Genomic DNA, 25,297 nt, shown 5'->3' with positions numbered 1-25,297 from the left:
TCAGTCAGGAGGACTGTGGTGTATAGGTGGGGGGTGGTATGTCTCAGTCAGGAGGACTGTGGTGTATAGGTGGGGGGTGGTATGGCTCAGTCAGGGGGACTGTGGTGTATAGGTGGGGGGTGGTATGTCTCAGTCAGGAGGACTGTGGTGTATAGGTGGGGGGGGTATGTCTCAGTCAGGAGGACTGTGCTGTATAGGTGGGGGGTGGTATGTTGCAGGGGGACTGTGGTGTATAGGGGTGTCACAGGGTGTGGTATGGCTTAGTCAGGGGGACTGTGGTGTATAGGTGGGGGGTGGTATGTCTCAGTCAGGAGGACTGTGGTGTATAGGGGGGGTCACAGGGCGTGGTATGGCTCAGTCAGGAGGACTGTGGTGTATAGGTGGGGGGTGGTATGTCTCAGTCAGGAGGACTGTGGTGTATAGGTGGGGGGTGGTATGGCTCAGTCAGGAGGACTGTGGTGTATAGGTGGGGGGTGGTATGTCTCAGTCAGGAGGACTGTGGTGTATAGGTGGGGGGTGGTATGGCTCAGTCAGGAGGACTGTGGTGTATAGGTGGGGGGGTGGTATGTCTCAGTCAGGAGGACTGTGGTGTATAGGTGGGGGGGTGGTATGGCTCAGTCAGGGGGACTGTGGTGTATAGGTGGGGGGTGGTATGTCTCAGTCAGGAGGACTGTGGTGTATAGGTGGGGGGGTGGTATGGCTCAGTCAGGAGGACTGTGGTGTATAGGTGGGGGGTGGAATGTCTCAGTCAGGAGGACTGTGGTGTATAGGTGGGGGGTGGAATGTCTCAGTCAGGAGGACTGTGGTGTATAGGTGGGGGGTGGTATGTCTCAGTCAGGAGGACTGTGGTGTATAGGTGGGGGGTGGAATGTCTCAGTCAGGAGGACTGTGGTGTATAGGTGGGGGGTGGTATGTCTCAGTCAGGAGGACTGTGGTGTATAGGTGTGGGGTGGTATGTCTCAGTCAGGAGGACGGTGGTGTATAGGTGGGGGGGGGGTGGTATGTCTCAGTCAGGAGGACTGTGGTGTATAGGTGGGGGGTGGTATGTCTCAGTCAGGAGGACTGTGGTGTATAGGTGGGGGGGTGGTATGTCTCAGTCAGGAGGACGGTGGTGTATAGGTGGGGGGGTGGTATGTCTCAGTCAGGAGGACGGTGGTGTATAGGTGGGGATGCAATACCTCCCAACTTTTTGAGATGGGAATGAGGGACACCTATCAGCAAAAGTATGCAGGCATAGGACACACCCACTGCCACGCCCCCTTAAAGGAGAATTGTACAGGAGGACGGTGGTGTATAGGTGGGGGGTATTATGGCTCAGTCAGGAGGACTGTGGTGTAAAGGGGGGGGGGGTATGTTGCAGGGGGACTGTGGTGTATAGGGGTGTCACAGGGTGTGGTATGGCTCAGTCAGGAGGATTGTGGTGTATAGGTGGGGGGTCGTATGTCTCAGTCAGGAGGACTGTGGTGTATAGGGGGGGTCACAGGGCGTGGTATGGCTCAGTCAGGAGGACTGTGGTGTACAGGTGGGGGGTGGTATGGCTCAGTCAGGGGGACTGTGGTGTATAGGTGGGGGGTGGTATGTCTCAGTCAGGAGGACTGTGGTGTATAGGTGGGGGGTGGTATGTCTCAGTCAGGAGGACTGTGGTGTATAGGTGGGGGGTGGTATGGCTCAGTCAGGGGGACTGTGGTGTATAGGTGGGGGGTGGTATGTCTCAGTCAGGAGGACTGTGGTGTATAGGTGGGGGGGGTATGTCTCAGTCAGGAGGACTGTGCTGTATAGGTGGGGGGTGGTATGTTGCAGGGGGACTGTGGTGTATAGGGGTGTCACAGGGTGTGGTATGGCTTAGTCAGGGGGACTGTGGTGTATAGGTGGGGGGTGGTATGGCTCAGTCAGGGGGACTGTGGTGTATAGGTGGGGGGTGGTATGTCTCAGTCAGGAGGACTGTGGTGTATAGGTGGGGGGTGGTATGGCTCAGTCAGGAGGACTGTGGTGTATAGGTGGGGGGTGGTATGTCTCAGTCAGGAGGACTGTGGTGTATAGGTGGGGGGTGGTATGGCTCAGTCAGGAGGACTGTGGTGTATAGGTGGGGGGTGGTATGTTGCAGGGGGACTGTGGTGTATAGGGGTGTCACGGGGTGTGGTATGGCTCAGTCAGGAGGACTGTGGTGTATAGGGGGGGTGGTATGGCTCAGTCAGGAGGACTGTGGGGGGTGGTATGGCTCATTCAGGGGGGCTGTGGTGCATAGGTGTGGGGGGTCACAGGGTGTGGTATGTCTCAGTTAGGACTGTAGTGTATAGGTGGGGGGTGGTATGGAGGACTGTGCTGTATAGCGGGGGATATGTCTCAGTTAGGAGGACTGTGGTGTATAGGTGGGGGGTGGTATATAGGTGTATATAGACTATAATCCTCCTCCTGCAGGGAATACATTATAATAAATGTGTCATACAGCAGACTACAGTGGAGGAGGAGGAGGGGCGCACTGTGAATTCTGTGAGGAGAGTTCGCGCTCCGCCCCCTCAGGAGGTGTGTCTCTCCCGCTCGCCGTAGTTCCGGTTGCTAGGCTCGGGGCGTCCCATAGTAACCGCTGTGTGTGCGGCCCGGACTGTGTGTGTGACCCGAGTCCCCGGTGTACCGGGTCCGGCTGTGTCCATGGCCTCCGCTGCCAGCGTCTTCCTTCTCAATGTCACCGGGCAGATCGAGAGCGCCAAGGTGAGGCCTAATGCTGGGCCCGGCCATCCTGAGCGGGGATGAGGGGTTCTCTGACTCAGGATAATGAGGGGTGAGGGTCTCACTGGGGGGTACATTAGAGGGTGATGTCACACTGGGGGGTACATTAGGGGGTGATATCACACTGGGGGGTACATTAGGGGTGATATCACACTGGGGGGTACATTAGGGGGTGATATCACACTGGGGGGTACATTAGGGGTGATATTACACTGGGGGTACATTAGGGGGTGATATCACACTGGGGGGTACATTAGGGGTGATATCACACTGGGGGGTACATTAGGGGGTGATGTCACACTGGGGGGTGCATTAGGGGGTGATATCACACTGGGGGGTACATTAGGGGGTGATATCACACTGGGGGGTACATTAGGGGTGATATCACACTGGGGGGTACATTAGGGGTGATATCACACTGGGGGGTACATTAGGGGGTGATGTCACACTGGGGGGTACATTAGGGGGTGATGTCACACTGGGGGGTACATTAGGGGGTGATATCACACTGGGGGGTACATTAGGGGTGATATCACACTGGGGGGTACATTAGGGGGTGATATCACACTGGGGGGTACATTAGGGGGTGATGTCACACTGGGGGGTACATTAGGGGGTGATATCACACTGGGGGGTACATTAGGGGTGATATCACACTGGGGGGTACATTAGGGGGTGATGTCACACTGGGGGGTACATTAGGGGGTGATATCACACTGGGGGGTACATTAGGGGGTGATGTCACACTGGGGGGTACATTAGGGGGTGATGTCACACTGGGGGGTACATTAGGGGGTGATGTCACACTGGGGGGTACATTAGGGGGTGATATCACACTGGGGGGTACATTAGGGGGTGATATCACACTGGGGGGTACATTAGGGGGTGATGTCACACTGGGGGGTACATTAGGGGTGATATCACACTGGGGGGTACATTAGGGGTGATATCACACTGGGGGTACATTAGGGGGTGATGTCACACTGGGGGGTACATTAGGGGGTGATATCACACTGGGGGGTACATTAGGGGTGATATCACACTGGGGGGTACATTAGGGGGTGATATCACACTGGGGGGTACATTAGGGGGTGATATCACACTGGGGGGGTACATTAGGGGTGATATCACACTGGGGGGTACATTAGGGGTGATATCACACTGGGGGTACATTAGGGGTGATATCACACTGGGGGTACATTAGGGGGTGATATCACACTGGGGGGTACATTAGGGGGTGATATCACACTGGGGGGTACATTAGGGGTGATATCACACTGGGGGTACATTAGGGGTGATATCACACTGGGGGTACATTAGGGGGTGATATCACACTGGGGGGTACATTAGGGGTGATATCACACTGGGGGTACATTAGGGGTGATATCACACTGGGGTACATTAGGGGTGATATCACACTGGGGGGTACATTAGGGGGTGATATCACACTGGGGGGTACATTAGGGGTGATATCACACTGGGGGTACATTAGGGGTGATATCACACTGAGGGGGGGAAAATTAGGGGTGATATCACACTGGGGGTACATTAGGGGTGATATCACACTGGGGGTACATTAGGGGTGATATCACACTGGGGGTACATTAGGGGGTGATATCCCACTGGGGGGTACATTAGGGGGTGATATCACACTGGGGGGGGGTACATTAGGGGTGATATCACACTGGGGGTACATTAGGGGGTGATATCACACTGGGGGTACATTAGGGGTGATATCACACTGGGGGGGGGTACATTAGGGGTGATATCACACTGGGGGGGGGGTACATTAGGGGTGATATCACACTGGGGGGTACATTAGGGGGTGATATCACACTGGGGGTACATTAGGGGTGATATCACACTGGGGGGTACATTACAGGGTGATATCACACTGGGGGGGGGTACATTAGGGGTGATATCACACTGGGGGGTACATTAGGGGTGATATCACACTGGGGGTACATTAGAGGGTGATATCACACTGGGGGTACATTAGAGGGTGATATCACACTGGGGGGTACATTAGGGGGTGATATCACACTGGGGAGTACATTAGAGGGTGATATCGCACTGGGGGGTACATTAGGGGGTGATACCACACTGGGGGGTACATTAGGGGGTGATATCACACTGGGGGGGGTACATTAGGGGTGATATCACACTGGGGGGTACATTAGAGGGTGATATCACACTGGGGGGTACATTAGGGGGTGATATCACACTGGGGGGTACATTAGAGGGTGATATCGCACTGGGGGGTACATTAGGGGGTGATACCACACTGGGGGGTACATTAGAGGGTGATATCGCACTGGGGGGTACATTAGGGGGTGATATCCCACTGGGGGGTACATTAGGGGGTGATATCACACTGGGGGTACATTAGGGGGTGATACCACACTGGGGGGTACATTAGAAGGTGATATCGCACTGGGGGGTACATTAGGGGGTGATACCACACTGGGGGGGTACATTAGGGGTGATATCACACTGGGGGTACATTAGAGGGTGATATCACACTGGGGGGTACATTAGGGGGTGATATCAGACTGGGGGGTACATTAGAGGGTGATATCGCACTGGGGGGTACATTAGGGGGTGATATCGCACTGGGGGGTACATTAGGGGTGATATCACACTGGGGGTACATTAGGGGTGATATCACACTGGGGGGTACATTTCGGGGTGATATCACACTGGGGGGTACATTAGGGGTGATATCACACTGGGGGGTACATTAGGGGTGATATCACACTGGGGGGTACATTAGGGGTGATATCACACTGGGGGTACATTAGGGGTGATATCACACTGGGGGGTACATTAGGGGTGATATCACACTGGGGGGGTACATTTCGGGGTGATATCACACTGGGGGTACATTAGGGGTGATATCACACTGGGGGGTACATTAGGGGTGATATCACACTGGGGGGTACATTAGGGGGTGATATCACACTGGGGGGTTCATTAGGGGTGATATCACACTGGGGGTACATTAGGGGTGATATCACACTGGGGGTACATTAGGGGGTGATATCACACTGGGGGTACATTAGGGGTGATATCACACTGGGGGGTACATTAGGGGTGATATCACACTGGGGGGTACATTAGGGGGTGATATCACACTGGGGGGTTCATTAGGGGTGATATCACACTGGGGGTACATTAGGGGTGATATCACACTGGGGGTACATTAGGGGGTGATATCACACTGGGGGGTTCATTAGGGGTGATATCACACTGGGGGTACATTAGGGGTGATATCACACTGGGGGTACATTAGGGGTGATATCACACTGGGGGGTACAGAGGAAGGAATGGGGTGTCACTAGGGTTGCCACCTCATCCCTTTAAACCCAAACACACATTAATTACTCAGGTTCTGAGTCTAATTTAATGCAGATAAGGCACCAAGTGAGTTTAACCACTTAAGCCCTGGAAGATTTTACCCCCTTCCTGACCAGAGCACTTTTTGCGATTCAGCACTGCGTCGCTTTACCTGACAATTGCGCGGTCGTGCGACGTTGTACCCGAACAAAATTGACGTCCTTTTTTCCCCACAAATAGAGCTTTCCTTTGGTGGTATTTGATCACCCTGCGCTATAAACAAAAAAAGAGCGACAATTTTGAAAAAAAAAAGCACTACTTTTGTTTTCCGCTATAATAAATATCCCCTAGAAATATATAAAAAAACTAATTTTTTTCCTCAGTTTAGGCCGATACGTATTCTTCTACATATTTTTTTGTAAAAAAATTGCAATAAGTGTATATTGATTGGTTTGCACAAAAGTTATAGTGTCTACAAAATAGGGGATAGATTTATGGCATTTTTATTATTATTTTTTTTTATTAGTAATGGCGGCGATCTGCGATTATTTTTATTGGGACTGCGACATTATGGTGGACACATCGGACACTTTTGACACTATTTTGGGACCATTGTCATTTATACAGCGATCAGTGCTATAAAAATGCACTGATTAATGTATAAATATCACAGGCAGGGAAGGGGTTAAACACTAGGGGGGTGATCAAGGGGTTAAGTGTGTCCTAGGGAGTGATTCTAACTGTGGGGGGGATGGGATACCACTGACATGACAGGGAGCGATATATCTCTGTCATGTCACAAGGCAGAGCAGGGAAATGTCTTGTTTACATAGGCCTCTCCCTGTTCTGCGACTCCGTGACACGATCACTGGGACACCGGCAGACATCAAGTCCGCAGGTCTCGCGAGCATGGTCACACAGCACGCAGCGCGTGCGCCCGCTAGCCCTTAAATTATTATTATTAATAATTAAAGAGAACGTACAGGTACGCCTATTTGCCCACCGATGCCTTTGTACCGATGTATATCGGTGTGCAGCGGTCGGCAAGTGGTTAATTAACCACATGCCTACAGGGCACTTTCACCCCCTTCCTGCCCAGGCTATTTTGCAGCTTTCAGCGCTGTCGCACTTTGAATGACAATTGCGCGGTCGTGCTACACTGTACTCAAATTACATTTTATAATTTTCTTCTCTGAAATATAGCTTTCTTTTGGTGGTATTTAATCACTGCTGTTTTTTTTTCTTTTTTACTAAAAAAAATTTGGAAGAAAAACTTTTTTTACTTAGTTTCTGTCAGTAAATTTTTTAAATAAGTAATTTTTCCCCTTCACTGATGTGCGCTGATGAAGTGGCACTGATAGGCTGAACTGGTGGGCATTGATAAGGAGACACTAATATACCGCACTGATTGGCATTGATGGGTGGCACTGATGGGCAGCATTGATATCCGGCACTGATAGCCAGCACTAATGGGCACTGATTGGTGACATGGTGGCACTATATTGTATTCAGGGCACTGATTACATGTTTTGTTGTTCCCTGCGAGATGATGCCGCTGATTGGCTCTCCTCACCACACACTCTGTCAGTGTGAGGCGAGGAGCGCCGATTACCGGCATCTCCGTGTTTACATGTGACCGGCTGTGATTGGACAGCGGCTCTTTACAGAGATCGGGGTCGTGCCGTATCCTAACAACACGGCATGGCTTTTCTGGAAAGCCGTCATATAACAGCATCCCAGGAGGAGAGCCGCACCGTCCCATCGTCATTTGACGACGGGCGGGAAGTAGTTAATTACCACCTTAGCAGCCACAAAACCTGTGTAATTAATATGTGTTCGGTTTTAAGGGGATAAGGCGGCAACCCTAGGTGTCACACTGGGGGGTACAGAGGGGGGAGGGGAAGTCACATGGGGGGGGGTACAGAGGGGGGAGAGGAGGTCACACTTGGGGTACAGAGGGGGGTTGGGTTCTCACACTCTGGATACAGAGGAGAGGGGGATGGGTTCTTACATTGGGGGTACTAAGAAGTGGGGTGCAGTTCCCACACTAGGGATACAGAGGAGAGGGAGATGGGGGTACAGGGGAGCGGATGTCACATGGGGGATATGACGGGGGGGTCTCACACTGTGGGAAAGAGGAGAAGGGGTGAGTGTGACACTGGGGGTACATTAATGGTTGATATCGCACTGGGGGTACAGAGGAGAGGTGCGGTGAGGATCTCGCACTGGGGGTACATAATGGAGGGTTGGGTTCCACACTGGAGGTACAAAGGAGAGTGGAGAGGGGTTCTCACACTGGGTACAGGGGAGCGGGCGATGGGTTCTCACACTGAGTTTACCGAGGCGAGGGGGTGGATTCTCACATTGAGGGTACAGAAGATGGGGGATGGGTTCTCACATTGGGGGTACAGACAATGGAGGGTGGGTTCTCACATTGGGGGTACAGAAGATGGGGGATGGGTTCTCACATTTGGGATACAGAAGATGGGGGATGGGTTCTCACATTGGGGGTACAGACAATGGGGGGTGGGTTCTCACGTTGGGGGTACAGAAGATGGGGGATGGGTTCTCACGTTGGGGGTACAGAAGATGGGGGATGGGTTCTCACGTTGGGGGTACAGAAGATGGGGGATGGGTTCTCACGTTGGGGGTACAGAAGATGGGGGATGGGTTCTCACATTTGGGATACAGAAGATGGGGGATGGGTTCTCACGTTGGGGGTACAGAAGATGAGGGATGGGTTCTCACATTGGGGGTACAGAAGATGGGGGATGGGTTCTCACATTGGGGGTACAGAAGATGGGGGATGGGTTCTCACATTTGGGATACAGAAGATAGGGGATGGGTTCTCACATTGGGGGTACAGACAATGGGGGGTGGGTTCTCACGTTGGGGGTACAGAAGATGGGGGATGGGTTCTCACGTTGGGGGTACAGAAGATGGGGGATGGGTTCTCACATTGGGGGTACAGACAATGGGGGGTGGGTTCTCACGTTGGGGGTACAGAAGATGGGGGATGGGTTCTCACATTTGTTCTTCTTTTCTTCTCCTAGTTTCCTGAATTCGATGAACTGTACTGCAAGTACTGCTTTGTGTACGGACATGACTGGGCACCGACCTCTGTAAGTCCCTCTCCCGGGTGTCAGTCTTGTTGCTCTCTTACATGCATTGCCTCATGTGATTACACACAGGAAAATAGAAATCCACTTCCAACATTCAAATCTGAGACAATGTCGTGATTGTGCGGCCAGAAGCTCCACCCCCTCTGTGTGATGTCACAGTGAATCCTGGAGGGGCAGCGGGCTATCTCCGCTCCAAACAATGCCCAGCTAATCAGATCTGAAACAATCCGTTTGGCACCTACATGTCCTGTAAATGGAACGTACAAACTCCTCGAATCATATATAGGGAGAAACAATGGTGGTAAAGCATGGCCCAGCTGCATGTAGTATATAATGTGAGCCTGACTGATCCAAGGGATGCCATGTATGTCCATACAAAACTTTTTATTTTTAGTTTTGGATTGCGTGAGGAAGGATTAGAACCCCTTTCAGGTTTTTTTTGCTTTCCAGGATTCCATAAGATTGATTTTACCTTTACTGTCCCGGTGACAATCGTTTTTCCAGATGGGGAGTGAAGAGAAAATCTACAGCAACACAGACCTCTATTTAATATTGATAAGAAGTCTTGTCATCTCTACTGTTTTTTTCTCCGCAGCCACTGCCTCAGTAGAAAAGCCTGTTCCCTGCTTGCAGCTGCAGCGTGAGACCCCTGCTCATGGTCTGGAAGCAGTGGTCTCTCTGCAAAGGTCCAACATGCCCCTTGCTGATCCAGGCATATAGCACCGCTAGCAGCAAAGCTCACACTTCCTGCTGATTCAAGGGCTCTAGCTCTCAGTCAGCAAAGGGTGTGGGGGACCTCCACAGAGGGACCACTGCTTCCATACATAGAGGAGAAGGCTGTGACCTGCAAGGAAGTGAGAGGGGCTGTGCTGGGGAATTAAAATAGTCACATTTTCTAGCAAGTCCAAAGGCATTTTGCAAGTGAATAAATGTCAGAAAAAGGAAAAAACGCTGCAAGTAAGCATTCAAAATACTTAATTTTCTCTGTGCTGCGATCTTTCTTTTTTTTTTTTTAATTGGTGACAGGTTCTCTTTAAAGTGGAGTTCCACCCAAAAATGGAACTTCCGCTTTAAGTACTGGTGACCCCCTGACATGCCACATTTGTCATTTTTTTTGGGGGGGGGGGGGGGGAGCGGGTACCCAGTTTTGACAGCCACCCAGCTCCCACTTCCTTCCCTGGCAACGGAAGGAAGTTCACCTCTCCCCCCTCCCTCCCTGCAATCTTCTGGGACACGTCACAAGTCCCAGAAGACTGCCCGGCCATTCACAACACGCCGCTCGCTTATGCACAGTGTGAGCTCGGCTTTGAAGCCACAGCTGAGCGCCCACAGTTACAATGCCGGCGCCGCGGAGAGGAGGGGGAGAGAAGCGAGGCTTCATGCACCCGTATCACTGGATTATGGGACAGGTGAGTGTCTGTTTATTAAAAGTCAGCAGCTACACTTTTTGTAGCTGGTGACTTTTAAATAGGTGGAAGTCTGCTTTAAAGAGAAAGTAAACCCGATGGGTTTTACTTCCTCTTTTGCTCCCCGCAAGGCCTGCATGTTAAACCCATAATGGGCTAGTATGCATCTTACCTGCAAACGAAGCCTGTGCTGTGCAGGCCGCATCCATCTTCCCCCTCTTCCTTTCGGGGCCTCAGACTCCGGCCCTGTGACTGACCAGAGCCACGTGACGTCACTCCCACGCATGCCGTTAGTCACGGCACACGCTGGGGGAAAAAACGGCACGGTGGTCTGTTTCTTCACAGCGCATGCACCGATGACGACATCAGTGCACTACAAGTGAAATATCTCCTAAATGGCGCACGTTTAGGGGATATTTCCACTACCTATAGGTAAGCTTTATTCTAGACTTGATGTGGGATCCTCTGCTAAAAGAGGGGCTTAAACCAGAGTGCTTGTGTCTCATTACTTCCAGGAAGAGAAGAGCCCCAGGTGCTGGCTAAATGCTGATGCAAGTAGAAGAGAACAAGAAGACCTGGACAGCCGCACACCAGAATGGATAAATCCATCTTTCTATTCAAAATACAGGATCATGGGGTACACAAAACACGACTGTGGGGTGGTACAAGAATAACTGACGCGTTTCGCACTTACACCAAGCGCTTACTCATAGCTACGAGTAAGCACTTGGTGTAAGTATGAAACGCGTCAGTATTCTTTATCCATTCCGGTGTGCGGCTGTCCAGGTCTTCTTGTTCTCTTCTACTTTTATTCTAGACTTACCTATGGGTAAAAGTCACTTAAAAAGGTTTACAACCACTTTAAGTACGCTTGCAGTCTAGCAGCTCACTTGTTCCCTAGAGTTGCTGTTTATTGTAGTCCGTATTTGATCTCCCAGCTTTCCCTCCAGTCTTGTACAGTTGTACCGGCTCCTCTCCTGGACTGAAATAGCTTAGTCTGATTTCACTGCACACTGTGAGCTTCTTACATTAGAAGCTGCAGCAGCAAGTCCGGTAGAGCCCACTTAATTTCCTGGCTGGAGGACATCCAGCATCATCTTCGGTTTCAGTCCTGGAGGCTCATTATCAGATGTGGGCATTACCTAGGGTGGTCTATGTGCAAATACAGCCTGCTTAGGAACACCCACTCCTCCAGACTGACACCCAACCCATCAAGGCATTTTGATATTTGCATAACTCCTCCCAATAGCCAGCCCACTGCTTGTATCAACGCTGAGGCCTCTTAAGAGGAGTACCGAGGCCGGGGGCTGTGATGTTTTCAGGAAGCTATGTGCAGCATCCTGCTGGCCATGATCTGCCTGCATTGCATAGAGAAGCACCGAATCCTAGCGTTGGCATAACTGGGTCTAAATAAGATATGCAACAGAAAACAGAGATGTTTTCTTTAAAAATTTCATTAGCATGTTGATGAGGGGAACGAAAGGAAGGTAAAATATAAGATTAATCTTCAGCTTTAAAGTTTCCTCTCTACACACGAAAAGAGGATTATGTTCATAAAAGCATCAGACCTGAGATGGTAATTAACATTTGCAGTTTCCTGGGAGACTTCTGTCAGCTCCCTGATTGTGTATTTCACTCCGATTTTATTATTATCTAAATCCCATTATACAGACAAGACCTTTTCCAGGAGGTAACTCCCTAAATGGCTTTATTTCTCTGTGAAAGGGGCGCTAAAGACAATTTCTGGGAACATGCGGCTCCTGTACGTCTATGGAAATACGTGGGGTTTTTTTTCTGGAAAGACGTTCTGTGAATTTATCAAGTCATTATAATTATTCCATCGTTGTAATAAGCAGGGGTGCCATCAGTTTACTTGTAAGTGTTATTAAGGCAGCATGCATTGCTTTCATCCATCCAAGTAGAATTTCCTGAAAAATGTGAATGCCTGGCACGTTTTAAAGGGTAGTTTGGCATGAAGAACTAGTGGAGAACACGGAGCTGTGTGGCCCCCTACTGCTATTGGCCATTACTAAAAGAATATCTAAATCCAAAATTAACAATATTTACATATTGCAGTTTATCAGTCCTTATGTACACACGATCCGAATAGCGTACAAAAACTGTCGTCCGAGGAATAATTGTACGATTTTCGGATCGTGTGTACACTACTTTCGAGAGCCGATCGCCACAGTTCATCCGATATAAAATTTTCCTCGTACGATACCAGATCGTACAATTTTCGTTTAGTCAGTATAGTTGTCATTCGAAAATACAATACAAATACTTTACAACACATGACATCACTTCCCTTTTTTTTTTTTCTGTCGTACGAGAATTTTCGTGACTTTATTTACCTATTCAAATTCTACTTGCGACTATAAGGCCCGGTTCACACTGGTGCGATGCAAGAACCCTGTGAATCCACTCCCGCATCGCACCAACTCGCATGGCAGTTCACACTGCCATATGCGAGCTGCTGGGGAGTGTCAGTACATTGGTAACGACACCCCCAGTTCAGCTCGCGTATCGCACTGCGAACTGACAGTCTGGACATGAATCAGATTGCATGTGTGTGAACACACATGCGGTCCGATTCTAGTCTGAACAAAAAAAAGGGTCCTGTGCGTGTTTGGACCGAATGCGGTGCGATATCAGCCCTACTATCGGTATGGCTGAAATCGCACCGCACAGACATTGCATGTAATGTGAACAGCAGTGCGCTGCGAATTACATGCAATGTCTGGCATCGCACAAGTGTGAACCGGGCCTTAAGTGGAAAAGGTTGTACGATATTTGGATCGTGTGTACAGGCCATAATACATGGTGGCTGATTTAATTGAAGATCGGGCCTTTTCTGACACTTTTTGTTTACATGTAAAAATCATCTTTTTTTGCTAGAAAATTCTTAGAGCCCCCCAAACATTTTTTTTTTTTTTTTTATCAGAAACCCTAGAGAATAAAATGGCAATTTTTTTTATGTCGCACGGTTTTTGCACAGCAGTTTTTCAAATGTTTGAACAATTTTTTGGAAAGTGTTAATTGTCCGTTAATATAATTTAATGCACACAAACACAATATAATACCCAATTTTTGGGTCAAATATAAAAAAATGATGTTTCACCGAGTAAATAGATACCTAACATGTTATGCTTCAAAAATGTGCTCGCTCGCAAAATGGCGCCAAACTATGGTATTTAAAGTGGTTGTAAAAGAATTTTCTTTTAAATGACAAACATGTCTATACTTACCTGCTCCGTACAATAGAATTGCACAGAGCAGCCCTGATCCTCCTCTTTTCGGGGTCCCTCGCCGGCGCTCCAGGCTCCTCCTTTCTTGCTGGTGCCCCCTATAGGAAGCTGACTCCCATAGGGGCACTCGTGCGGGCTCATACCTGAGACCTGCTGCTGTGTCCATTGACACTGACAGCAGGACTCGGCCCCTCCCCCTTGTCACTGGAGTTGATTGACAGGAGCCAATGTCTCCCGCTGCTATCAATCTGCCCAGGGAGGAGGGACAAAGCCAGGAGAGCCGCAACTCTCATGCAGAGCGCTGGATTGTGATGGGGTGCAGGTAATTATAAGGGTCTTAAGGGGGAGAGTTTGACACAGAAGGTTTGAGGAAACCTTGAGGTGTTAGAATCACTTAAAAAATTTCCGTAGGCAACGTGTTAAAAGCGTTTACAGGTTTCCAGTGGAGAATTACACAGGAGGTCGGGTGCTGGAATCATTGTTCTTGCTCTGACGTTTACGGCAATACCTCACATGTGTGGTGAGATCACTTTTTAAGTATGCGTGCAGGACCAACACGTGCGTTCACTTTTGCGAGCGAGCACGGGGCGCTTTAAAAAAATATATATATTTTATTTTTCTTTATTTTTACACTTTCTTAAAAAATTTTTTATCACTTTTACTGCTGTTACAAGGAATGTAAACATCTCTTGTGATAGGTACTCTTTATGGAGAGATCTGGGGTCTATTTTTGCCCTTATAAGCATCTGTAAAAAAATGTAAAAAAAAGGTAAAATAAATAAGAAAAAAAATTTAAAATTTTTTAAACGCGCCCCGTCCCAACGAGCTCACGCGCAGAAGTGAATGCATACGTGACTAGCGCCCACATATGAAAACGGTGTTCAAACCACACATGTGAGGTATCGCCGTGACCGTTAGAGCGAGAGCAATAATTCTAGCCCTAGACCTCCTCTGTAACTCTAAACATGCAACCTGTAGATTTTTTTTAAATGTCGCCTATGGAAATTTGTAAGGGTAAAAGTTTGTCGCCATTCCACGAGGGGGCGCAATTTTGAAGTGTGACGTGTTGGGTATCAATTTACTCAGCGTACCATTATCTTTCACACTATAAAAAAAATTGGGCTAACTTTACTGTTGTCATATTTTTTAATTCAAAAAAGTGTATTTTAAAAAAAAAAAAAGTGCGCTTGTAAGACTGCTGCGCAAATACGGTGAGACAGAAAGTATTGCATCGACTGCCATATTATTCTCTAGGGTGTTAGAACAAAAAAATGTATAATGTTTGGGGGTTCTAAGTAATTTTCTAGCAAAAAAAACTGTTTTTAACTTGTAAAGAACAAATCTCAGAAAGCGGCTCGGTCTTTAAGTGGTTAAAGGACAATTCCAGGTATAGATGTTTTATGCATAGTTACAGTGATCCAGCTTGGTCCAATGCAACTATGTATTTACTATACCTGGCTGATGGTCCCTGGAAGCTGGAAATCACTGAAGTAGACATGTGGGTCCCGTGCTGAGTGACTGCCGTGCTGCAATATGAACATAGGAGGTTGTTTGCTCAGCACAGGCGCCATTCACGTCTGAGTGAATGCAAAGCGTTTTATAATTGGACAAGGTGGAGAGGCGGGGCAGCCAACCTCTATGTTCAGCTTTCAGGGTGACTGACCAGGTATGGTATATACATAGTTACATGGCTCCAAGCTTGAAATGTATAAAATACCCATCCCTGGAATTATTCTTGAAGGCCGGGTTCACACTAGTGCGCTGCGGTTTGGCTTCAGCACAGCTGTAGGCATGGTTTATGTACATTTTACATTTAGTTGCAGTCCAATAGAATTTTATTTGGTCGCTTGTTTTTGCTGCGTTTTCTGATATGCGTATGCTTTCAGAAAATAAGGAAAAAACACGTGACTTAATAGAAGTTAATGAGACTGCAGCTAAAAACACTCTGACTCCACTATGTATTTATGGAGGGTCAGCATTGTCACCCTAGGCTGCTCTCTATGTTGTCTACACTAGACATTTGCACTGCTGAAAAATGTGTTCGTTTTCGTTCCATTGTTTTTTTTTTTGTTTGTTTTTCGGGTCATTCGTTATGATCGCAGTTCGTAAATTTGTAACTTCGTAAACTTGAAAATTTGTAAATTTGAATATCTGTAAATAAGAAAGAGAAAGAAAATTTGAAAGAATAACTAACTAATAAAAACTAACTATTAAATTATAGGTATTGGAATTTCCTTTCAAATTTGGCTGTTAGTGAACGTAACGAATACAAATTTATCCGAAGTTACGAATTATCCGAAATAACGAATGCCGTATCTAAACAAATGGAATGTAACAAATTAATAATAAATAATAATAAAAAGTTTTTATTATTGTTATTTATTATTATTAATTTGTTACTTTCCATTTGTTTAGATATGGAATTAGTTATTTCAGATATTTCGAAACTTCAGATAAATTCGTATTCGTTACGTTCACTAACAGCCAAATTTGAAAGGCAATTCCAATACCTATAATTTAATAGTTAATAGTAGTTAAGTTATTATTTCGGATAATCATTATTTGCTCTGGGGGCAGTTGGCAGACAGGAGGGGCCAGGAGCACCAGTAGGGAACCTGAGAAGAAGAGGACTGGGGCTGCTCTGTGCAAAACCATTACACAGAGCAGGTAAGTATACATATGGATAGATAGATAGATAGATAGATAGATTTATATAATATGGAATATATATTATGTATATGTATGTGTGTGTATATATATATATATATATATATATAAATATATATATTATCATATATATATATATATATATATATATATATATATATATATATATATATATATATATATTTTTAAACATTGCCTTTTAATATCACTTTAACATACATAACCTGTATATGTGTGCAAGGTCTGATTTTAAACACAAGTGTGATGGGTTCTCTTCCTGCAGACATCTAACCTATATTAGAGTTAGGCCCCATGTACACAGGATGCTGTTAAATGCGCGTTCAGAGGTAGTTGGACGCTTTTTTCAACTGCCCCTGAACTCATTCAGTGTTATCCTATGTGACCATGTACACATTCTCGTTTATTGCCATTTTTTTGCAGTTGCGTTTAACAGCATTTCTTTGGAAGCAAAAAAATGGGTTCAGACGCCAAACGCGGGTACTCGCGTTTATAAGCATTTTCGTTTATAACCGTTTTTGAAGGTGCCCTATATTTTAGACCTGAAAAGACAAAAATATGATGGATAACAATGAAAAAACATAAAAAAATATAGTTAAAAATGTTTTAATTACTTGTGATGATTCATAGACCATATATACAGTCCATATATAGTTACACACGACCATATATAGTCGTACTTTTTCAAGTAGAAGGTCAAATGTGACAATGGACATGCGTGTGAAATTAAAAAATTTGTCGGGGTAGGTACGTACATGTTTACAAAATATCCTGCGCAATCAAAGGATGGGTCTAATAGCAACAAACTCTGACTCTGGACCTCTCACGCAATTTTCTACGTCATTCTAGCCTCATCAAGAGCAATGTCAGGAGCATTTCCTCACATATTTATTTATTTCAGGTACTTATATAGCGCCGTCAATTTACGCAGCGCTTTACATATACATTGTACATTCACATCAGTCCCTACCCTCAAGGAGCTTACAATCTAAGGTCCCTAACTCACATTCATACATACTAGGGACAATTTAGACAGGATCCAATTAACCTACCAGCATGTCTTTGGAGTGTGGGAGGAAACCGGAGTACCCGGAGGAAACCCACGCAGGCACAGGGAGAACATGCAAACTCCAGGCAGGTAGTGTCGTGGTTGGGATTCGAACCAGCGACCCTTCTTACTGCTAGGTGAGAGTGCTACCCACTAGACCACTGGGCCGCCCAATATGCTCATTATGGGATCCATTGCAAAAAAAAAAAAAAAGCACAGAAATAGAGGCAAATACAAGTAGACAACTGTTCTGTCTGTTGCTGCTACTCACTCTGGTCAAAATGGCTGAAATGGTTAACTACAATGTTTTTTGAGCTTGGGGAGGGTCTTAAATGAGGTAATCTTCATAAACGCTTCTAGACGCAAACGCGGTTAAACTCGGCTAAACGCGGCATGCAAACGCGGCTAAACTGGCGTTTTAAACGCAGGTTTCAAGGTGTCAAAAAAATTTGTTCAAAGGACTTTGTCTCAGCGTCCCGTGTACATGGGGCCTAAGAGTCCCACCTTTTCTCTTGTTCTTTACAGCCACTGTATACAAGAAAAGGGAATCTGCTGTTTACACTTTTACCACTAGGTGCCGCCAAACTACCATTTTTCATCTATTTGTTGTAATCAGAATGATACTTATTTTTTTTAGGGGGTGGAAGAAGGAATATCCCAAATTGCTTCTAAAAACAGACATATAAAAGAGGAGATTGTGTGGAACTTTCCTGTTGAAATAACCTTCAAAAGTACCAATCCATACGGATGTAAGTATGTTAAGCTGTTTCTTTTGTAATTTGTTATATTTCCACCTTTGTTACAAAGTCTGTTTATTTAGTAGCGTTACCCTGTTAGTTTTTTTTTTTTGTTTTTTTAAAGAACCTTCCTGGACACCATTTACATTTAAAGCTGAACTTCAGCCTTATGTTCAGTCTTGCACAGTTGTAATGCACTGTGTTTCTGTACTTAAAGTGGGGTTCCACCCAAAAAACAAAAATACCTGGAAAAATTCTAAAAAAAAAAACAAAAAAACATTTGGATATTTTTTTTTTTTTCACTTACCTCTAAATGCCTGTTGCTAGGTGGTCCCTCGTAGTCTGCCTGTTCCTTTGCCTGGGCTGGTGACATCACTTCCCCCTCGGCACAGGAAGGGCTCGGCTCTGCTCCCTCCCTCCTGTCAATCATCTGGGACCCATTACAGGTCCCAGGTGATTGAGCGGCCAATCGCGGCGCCGCTCGCGCATGCGCAGTGGGTGCCAGGCTGTGAAGCCACAGCCCGGCGCCCACAGTTGAAATGCCGGCGCCGACGAGCGGAGGGGGGGGACGAGCGGGGCTTCGATCCCCCGCATCGCTGGACCCAGGGACAGGTAAGTGTCCAATTAAAAGTCAGCAGCTGCAGTATTTGTAGCTGCTGACTTTTAATTTTTTATTTATTTTTTTTTTTGACGGCCCCCCTGGGTGGAACTCCTCTTTAAATCACTTTTCTGTTTTCACTGCACACTGTGAGCTTCTCATTGTGTGCATTAGAAGCTTCAGCAAGACAAATAGAACCCACCTTATTTCCTGGTGGGAGGACATCCATCATTATCCAGTGGCTAGCCTTTCCTTCCCAGCCTGACTGGCCTGACCCACACTTTTTTTTACATTGGATTACAGTTCTTTCAATCATGGAGGTCCAGCATCACATGTGGGTCTTGGAACACCCACTTCTTTGCACTGACATCCACCCATCAAGGCATTTGTATAATTACACATCTTCTCCCAAGAGCCAGCCCACTGCTTGCATCAGGACTGAGGCAGAGGGCTGTCATGTTTTTACAGTGGTATTAAATTCTATTTAAAAATGTTTTTAATCATACCCCCATGCCACAATGTGCTAGTAGTATGCTTTGCATATTATAACAGGCTTACCTGTCATAATGTACCCTCTAGCTCTGCGCTGTCACAGGTCCCAGGCGCTTCCATCTTCGCCCGGTTTTCATTCCAGGTTCCGTTTTTTCAGCCCCTTGAACGGCCAAGCCCCACTAATGTCACTCCCACGCATGCGCACAGGAGTCCCTTCACCATGGCACAATAAGGGTGCTGTAAATGTAGTCTGAGCTGCGCATGCAGCTCAGATTACATTACCACTGAAAGGCTGGGAGAGGCATTTCTGACAGAAGAGACAAATGGGGTCTCTTCTGTTATAAAAACCCTGCTTGTCAGTCTTTATATATTTTTTTTAATTTCAATGAGTTCAATGTCGTTTGAAGCTAAGTGCAGTACCTTACTGAACCCTCTTAACAGCCATGATCTGCCTGCATTGCATAGACAAGCACAGCACTAGTGATCACATTACCGGGTCTATATTAAAGTGGTTCTAAAGCTTTTTTTTTTTGTATTAAAATAACATCATGTTATACTTGCCGGCTCTGTGCACAGAGCAGCCCTAATTCTCCTCTTCTGGGGTCCCCCGCCGGCGCTCTGGGCCCCTCTTCTTCGTCAGGTGCCCCCCACGGAAAGCCCCACTGCTTCGTCCATTGACACAGACAGCGGGACTCAGCCCCGCCCCCCGCTCCCGTCTCACAGGATTTGATTGACAGCAGCTCTCTGTCCAGTGAAGTGAGAGACAGCTGCTGTGCACATCACTGGATCAGATCGGGCTCAGGTAAGAAAAAGGGGGTGTCTCGGGGTGAGCTGCAGCACAAAAGGTTTTTCATCCTAATCCATAGGATGCATTAAGGTGAAAAACCTTAAGGCTTTAGAACTGCTTTGAGGTAAGTGATGAAAACAGAAAGGAAAAAAGTAATTCGCATTTTAATGAAGGGGAAGGAGGAACCACGAAAGGCAAGCTTTTCAGCAGATAAAACTTCAGCTTTAAATCCTAGTTAAAGTGATACTAAAATTTAGGGGTTTTTTTTTGTTTGTTTAAAAATAACAAACATGTTATACTTACCTTCTCTGTACAGTGGTTTTGCACAGAGCTGCCCTCCTTTTCTCGGGTTCCCCACCGGCACTCCTGGCCCCATCCTCCTGCCAAGTGCCCCCACAGCAAGCAGCTTGCTGTGGGGGCACCTGAGCCGAGCCACTGCTCTGCCTGTCCATTCAGACACTGAGCCTTTGCTCGGCCCTGCCCCCTATCTCTCCTCATTGGCTCACTGACTTGATTGACAGCAACAGGAGCCAATGCCACCCCGTTGCTGTCTCAGACAGTGAGGAAGGGAGTCCCAGACAGTCGAGTCTCTCGTGCAACATCTCTGGATCGATATGGGGCTCAGGTAAGTATTGGGTGGGTTGAGGGGGGCTGCTGCACACAGAAGGTATTGTTATCCTAAGGCATAGAATGCCTTAAGATAAAAAAACTTCTGACGTTAGAACCACTTTAAAGCCACAGAAATAAATATACAGTTAGATTTTGTACGTACATCTTCTACTTTTATAGTCTTACTTCTAATTTCCAGTTACAACAGTTGTGCAGGGTATCTAAATTTGACTGTGCGGTACCAGAGCTAGTCCCAGTGTACTCTGTAATCAGAAGTCAGCAACAGACCTGGTCAGACATGCTTCTCTCTTTTCCTGCAATACAGGTATGTGAAAGATGGGAAGCAGCTTTATCACAGAGAGAAAAAATATTTGACATTTCCTAGCAAATATCCGTCCCAAATCATAACATGCGGGATACAGGTCTATGAAAAGAAAAAATATGGGAGTCTCCAATTTGACTTTAAAGGTCAAGGACATCCCAAAGCTTCTTGATCAGTTCTTTAACTTCCGTACCTTTTACAAATATCCCTGAACAAATTCCAGTCATGTCAAAATGTACTGTAACAGTATAACCACAGGATTTTAAAAATAACTTTTTCATTAAAGTACAACTGAGCCAAATCCTCCTTTTTTTGGCCCTGCAACATCATCTTCTCCTCCTACTGTAGTGCAAACTGTCACAGCCTACATGAGAGTGGCAACTCTGCTCTGAATTCAGGAGCAGTGCAGCAGTGTTGCTACACCATCACAGGAAGCAGCATTTGGTGGACTTCACTGGCAGGATAAACAGATATTTATAAGACTTTACAGGGGAGGTCGAAGAGAAAACTGTAGATGCTAATGTGCTTATATTTATTTTTTTTTCTTTAATAGGAGGCCATATAAAAAGAGGTTCTAATGATCCAAGGTTTTTTTACCTTCATACATTCTAAGCGTGAAGGTAAAAAACCTTCTGTGGGCAGCAGCCCACCTAATACTTACATGAGCCCCATCGCGATACAGACATGTGCACAAGTGCCTCAGCTCTTTGGAGACTCTCACTCCTCATTGACTGAGGCAGCAGCAGGAGCCAAGTACAGCCAGTGAGCCAACAAGGGGAGAGAGGGGGTGGCACGGGAGCGAGCCTGCTTGGGTGCCCCTAGAGCAAGCAGCTTGCTCTGGGGGCACTTGGTAGGAGGGAGGTGGCAGGAGCACAGGCCAGGGGCCCATGAAAAGGAGAATGCGGGCTGCTGTGTGCAAAACCACTGCACAGAGCAGGAAAGTATAACATGTTTGTTATTTAAAAAAAAAAGCAAGACTTTAATATCACTTTAAATACTAACCCTAAAGTATATTTCCACTTTTGCAGCGAAATTGAGCCAAGGATGCTGGGATAGCTCCTGCTTCCTAACATCCTTGGTTGCTAGGATTCTGGTGGCCTGTGCGCCTAGGGTCCTTGGTTGCTAGGATTCTGGTGGCCTGTACGCCTAGGGTCTTTGGTTGCTAGGATTCAGGTGGCCTGTGCGCCTAGGGTCCTTGGTTGCTAGGGTTCTGGTGGCCTGTGTGCCTAGGGTCCTTGGTTGCTAGGATTCTGGTGGCCTGTACGCCTAGGATCCTTGGTTGGTAGGATTCTAGTGGCCTGTACACCTAGGGTCCTTGGTTTCTAGGATGCAGGTGGCCTGTGTGCCTAGGTTCCTTGGTTGCTAGGATGCAGGAGGCCTGCTTGCCTAGGGTCCATGGTTGCTAGGTGGCAGGTGGCCTCTGCTGTCTACCGTCCATAGTTTCTAGGACGCAGGTGGCCCCTGACGGCTGGTTTCCTATGTTTCAGGTGGCTCTTGAAGCTTGGCATCTTTTTATAAATGTTAGCACAAAAATCTTCATGCGTACAGCTGCTTCAATTTTCAGTGCAAAAAATGTATTCATTATAAATCTGAATTCAGTGTATTTTGTGCCCCATTTGCATGAGCTATTAGGCAGAAAACCACTGTAATTACAGCCAGTGGCTGGGGACAGACAGAACAATCCCTTTTCTGGAGACCTCTACTATATGCTGAATCAGTTTCTCAGTCCTGGTGCCTTTTAAAAGGTAATTTTGTGACTTTCTGTATAGAGGGATGAGGATATGGGCTTTGAAATCAACTAGTATGATCCAAAATATGAGATTACTCCATTAAACTGCAGGGCTATCCTTGATAAAGTGGACTTTGTTATAAGAAACGTGTTGGGTAACAATCTGCATGTACAGTGTTCTCTGTGATGGATTTAATACTTTTGATGATAATTTAAAACAAATTAATGTATAAATGTCACAAAACTCTGCCTTGTGTGAGAAAATAAATCTTGAAATGTTTTTATTGATTGAGAACTCGCTTACCACAAATACCCCACTGTGGATTTTCTTGGAATTAAATCTCTTAGACATTTATTAAGGGAGTATGACATGCAAAAGATGAATCATTTCCGCTGACTTCTCCATACTTCACTTAGTTTTTAAATCTATTTATTGCCTGTTGATTAATGCAGACTTCCTGTAATTACCGGTTACTAGTCTGTAACACCTGCAAAGACAGTTTATTTGCTCAGTTTCTTTCTTCACGTGAACAATGTTTATCTCAGGGTGGAAGTATTTTATGGTTTTTGTTTCATGAGTTATTTAGGCATTTGCTATGCATTGTTGTCATAGAAACTGTATTTGCATGTATTTATAATGTAAGGATGTAAAATAAGGTCTCCAGGCACATAGGAAGCCTGTAATCAGCGTCTTGCTATTAAATCTGCCCTCCAGATTTCCCTTTAATCTTGCACTGTTATACAAACTCCTCTACTGTACTAAAATTGCTCACTCTGATTTCACTGAACACTGTGAGCTTCTCATAAAGTGTAATAGAAGCTGCAGTAAGTTACATAGAGCCTGCCTTATTACTATCTGGAGGACAGCCAGCATCATCTAGCCCAATGTTTTTCAAACTTTTTTAGAACTGCACAATCCTGGGGCACACCAGTCTGAGGGCTCGTTCACACCAGGAGGTGCGTCCAAGGACAAGCATGCGCAGTTTTTTCATGTTCCCACATATTGCTTTTTTTTTTTTTATGGGCGCCAACATATGTGCACAGATGCATGGGGGTGTCATTAAAGCGGAGCTCCACCCAAAAGGGGAAGCTCCACTTGTCCGACGCCAACCCCCCCTTTACACTGCCACACTTGACACTGTTTGGGAAGGAGCTCCTCCCCATACATTGTCAAATGTGGCAGTGGAGGGGGGGAGGTTGTGCTGCTTTTGACAGGTACCCGCTACCACTTCCGTGGCGATCTACGATTATATCCGGCCCTCCTCCTTCTCCCTGCAGCCTTCTGGGACATACACAGGTCCCGAAAGACAGCAGGACCATTTGCAAAGCTCAGCACCACTCACACATGCGCAGTAGGAAACCAACTGTGAAGCCTGAAAGTGGTTGTAAAGGCAAAAGTTTTTTTTTTTTTTTTTTTTACCTTCATGCATTTTATGCAGGATGGTAAAAAACCTTCTGTGTGCAGTAGCCCCCCCAGCTACCTCTGATACTTACCTGAGCCCCCTTTCAGTCCAGTGATGTCCACGAGTGCCTTGGATTTCCAGGGACTCTCACTTCTGATTGGCTTTTGGCAGCAGTGGGACCCCTTTGCTCCTACTGCTGTCAATCACAGCCAATGAGGAGAGAGAAGGGGCAGCATGGGAGCGAGCCTGCTTGGGTGCCCCCACAGCAAGCTGCTTGCTGAGGGGGAACTTGGCAGGAGGGAGGGGTCAGGAGCGCAAGCGGGGGGACCCGAGAAGAGGAGGATCTGGGCTGCTCTGTGCAAAACCACTGCACAGAGCAGGTAAGGCCCCTTTCACACTGTTGCGTTTTTACTCTGCAAGAAAAACACAAGAAAAATGTTTCCCTGTAAATCCTATGGGACCTTTTACAACACTTCGCTGTGAGTGTGGTGTGTTTTGAAAAGTCCTGCATGCTGCATCTTTGGCGTGGTGTTGAAAACTGAACCAAAAACGCAGCTTCCCAATTGCTGTGAAATTGCGGTAAACACGCACCGGGATTTGCGTTTTGGTGCGTTTTTGAGTTACATGTCCATTTTTAACAGGTGCAGGCAACCCAAAAACGTACCAGAAACGTACAGGAAATGCATATGAAACACAGCAAAATTGCAGTAAAAACACATATGCATTTTTACCGCAATTTTGCTACAGAGCAGTGCGAAAGGGCCCTGAGTATAATATGTTTGTTATTTAAAAACAAAAAAAAAACAAGACTTTAATCACAGCAAGTGAGCCAATCAGAAGACAGGGGGTGGGGCCTAGCCTGCCCACAAGACCCCTTTTATACTGAAGCGCCACTACAGCGTCAGCCGTTTTAGCGGTGCTTTTCCGGCTTTAAAAAAAAAAAAAAAAAAAGGAAAAAAGACCCATTTTGCGGCACTTTCAAAACGCTTTTAAGGTGCTTTGGAAGCACTGCCCATTCATTTCAATGGGTTGGGGTGTTTTGGGAGCA

General features: G+C 46.6%; 1 protein-coding gene across 3 annotated transcripts in view; it reads left to right on the top strand.

Annotated features, from left to right (window-relative positions):
• Window positions 1-2,505: 2,505 nt before the first annotated feature.
• The window catches only part of B9D1 (B9 domain containing 1), a 160,021-nt gene continuing 137,229 nt past the window's right edge, over window positions 2,506-25,297 (top strand). The window contains exons 1-3 of one of the 3 annotated variants that reach the window (XM_073636409.1): window positions 2,506-2,709; window positions 9,117-9,185; window positions 18,210-18,321. In XM_073636409.1, the coding sequence (XP_073492510.1) occupies window positions 2,650-2,709; window positions 9,117-9,185; window positions 18,210-18,321 (241 nt within the window). In that variant the 5' untranslated portion in view covers window positions 2,506-2,649. The remainder of the gene's footprint in view (window positions 2,710-9,116; window positions 9,186-18,209; window positions 18,322-25,297) is intronic. The other 2 variants (XM_073636408.1, XM_073636410.1) reach the window with 2 other exon arrangements.

Source organism: Aquarana catesbeiana, linkage group LG06, assembly GCF_042186555.1.
Source record: "Aquarana catesbeiana isolate 2022-GZ linkage group LG06, ASM4218655v1, whole genome shotgun sequence".
NCBI lineage: Eukaryota > Metazoa > Chordata > Amphibia > Anura > Ranidae > Aquarana > Aquarana catesbeiana.
The sequence above is the reverse complement of the archived record's forward strand: the minus strand, read 5'-3'. Positions and strand labels throughout refer to the sequence as shown.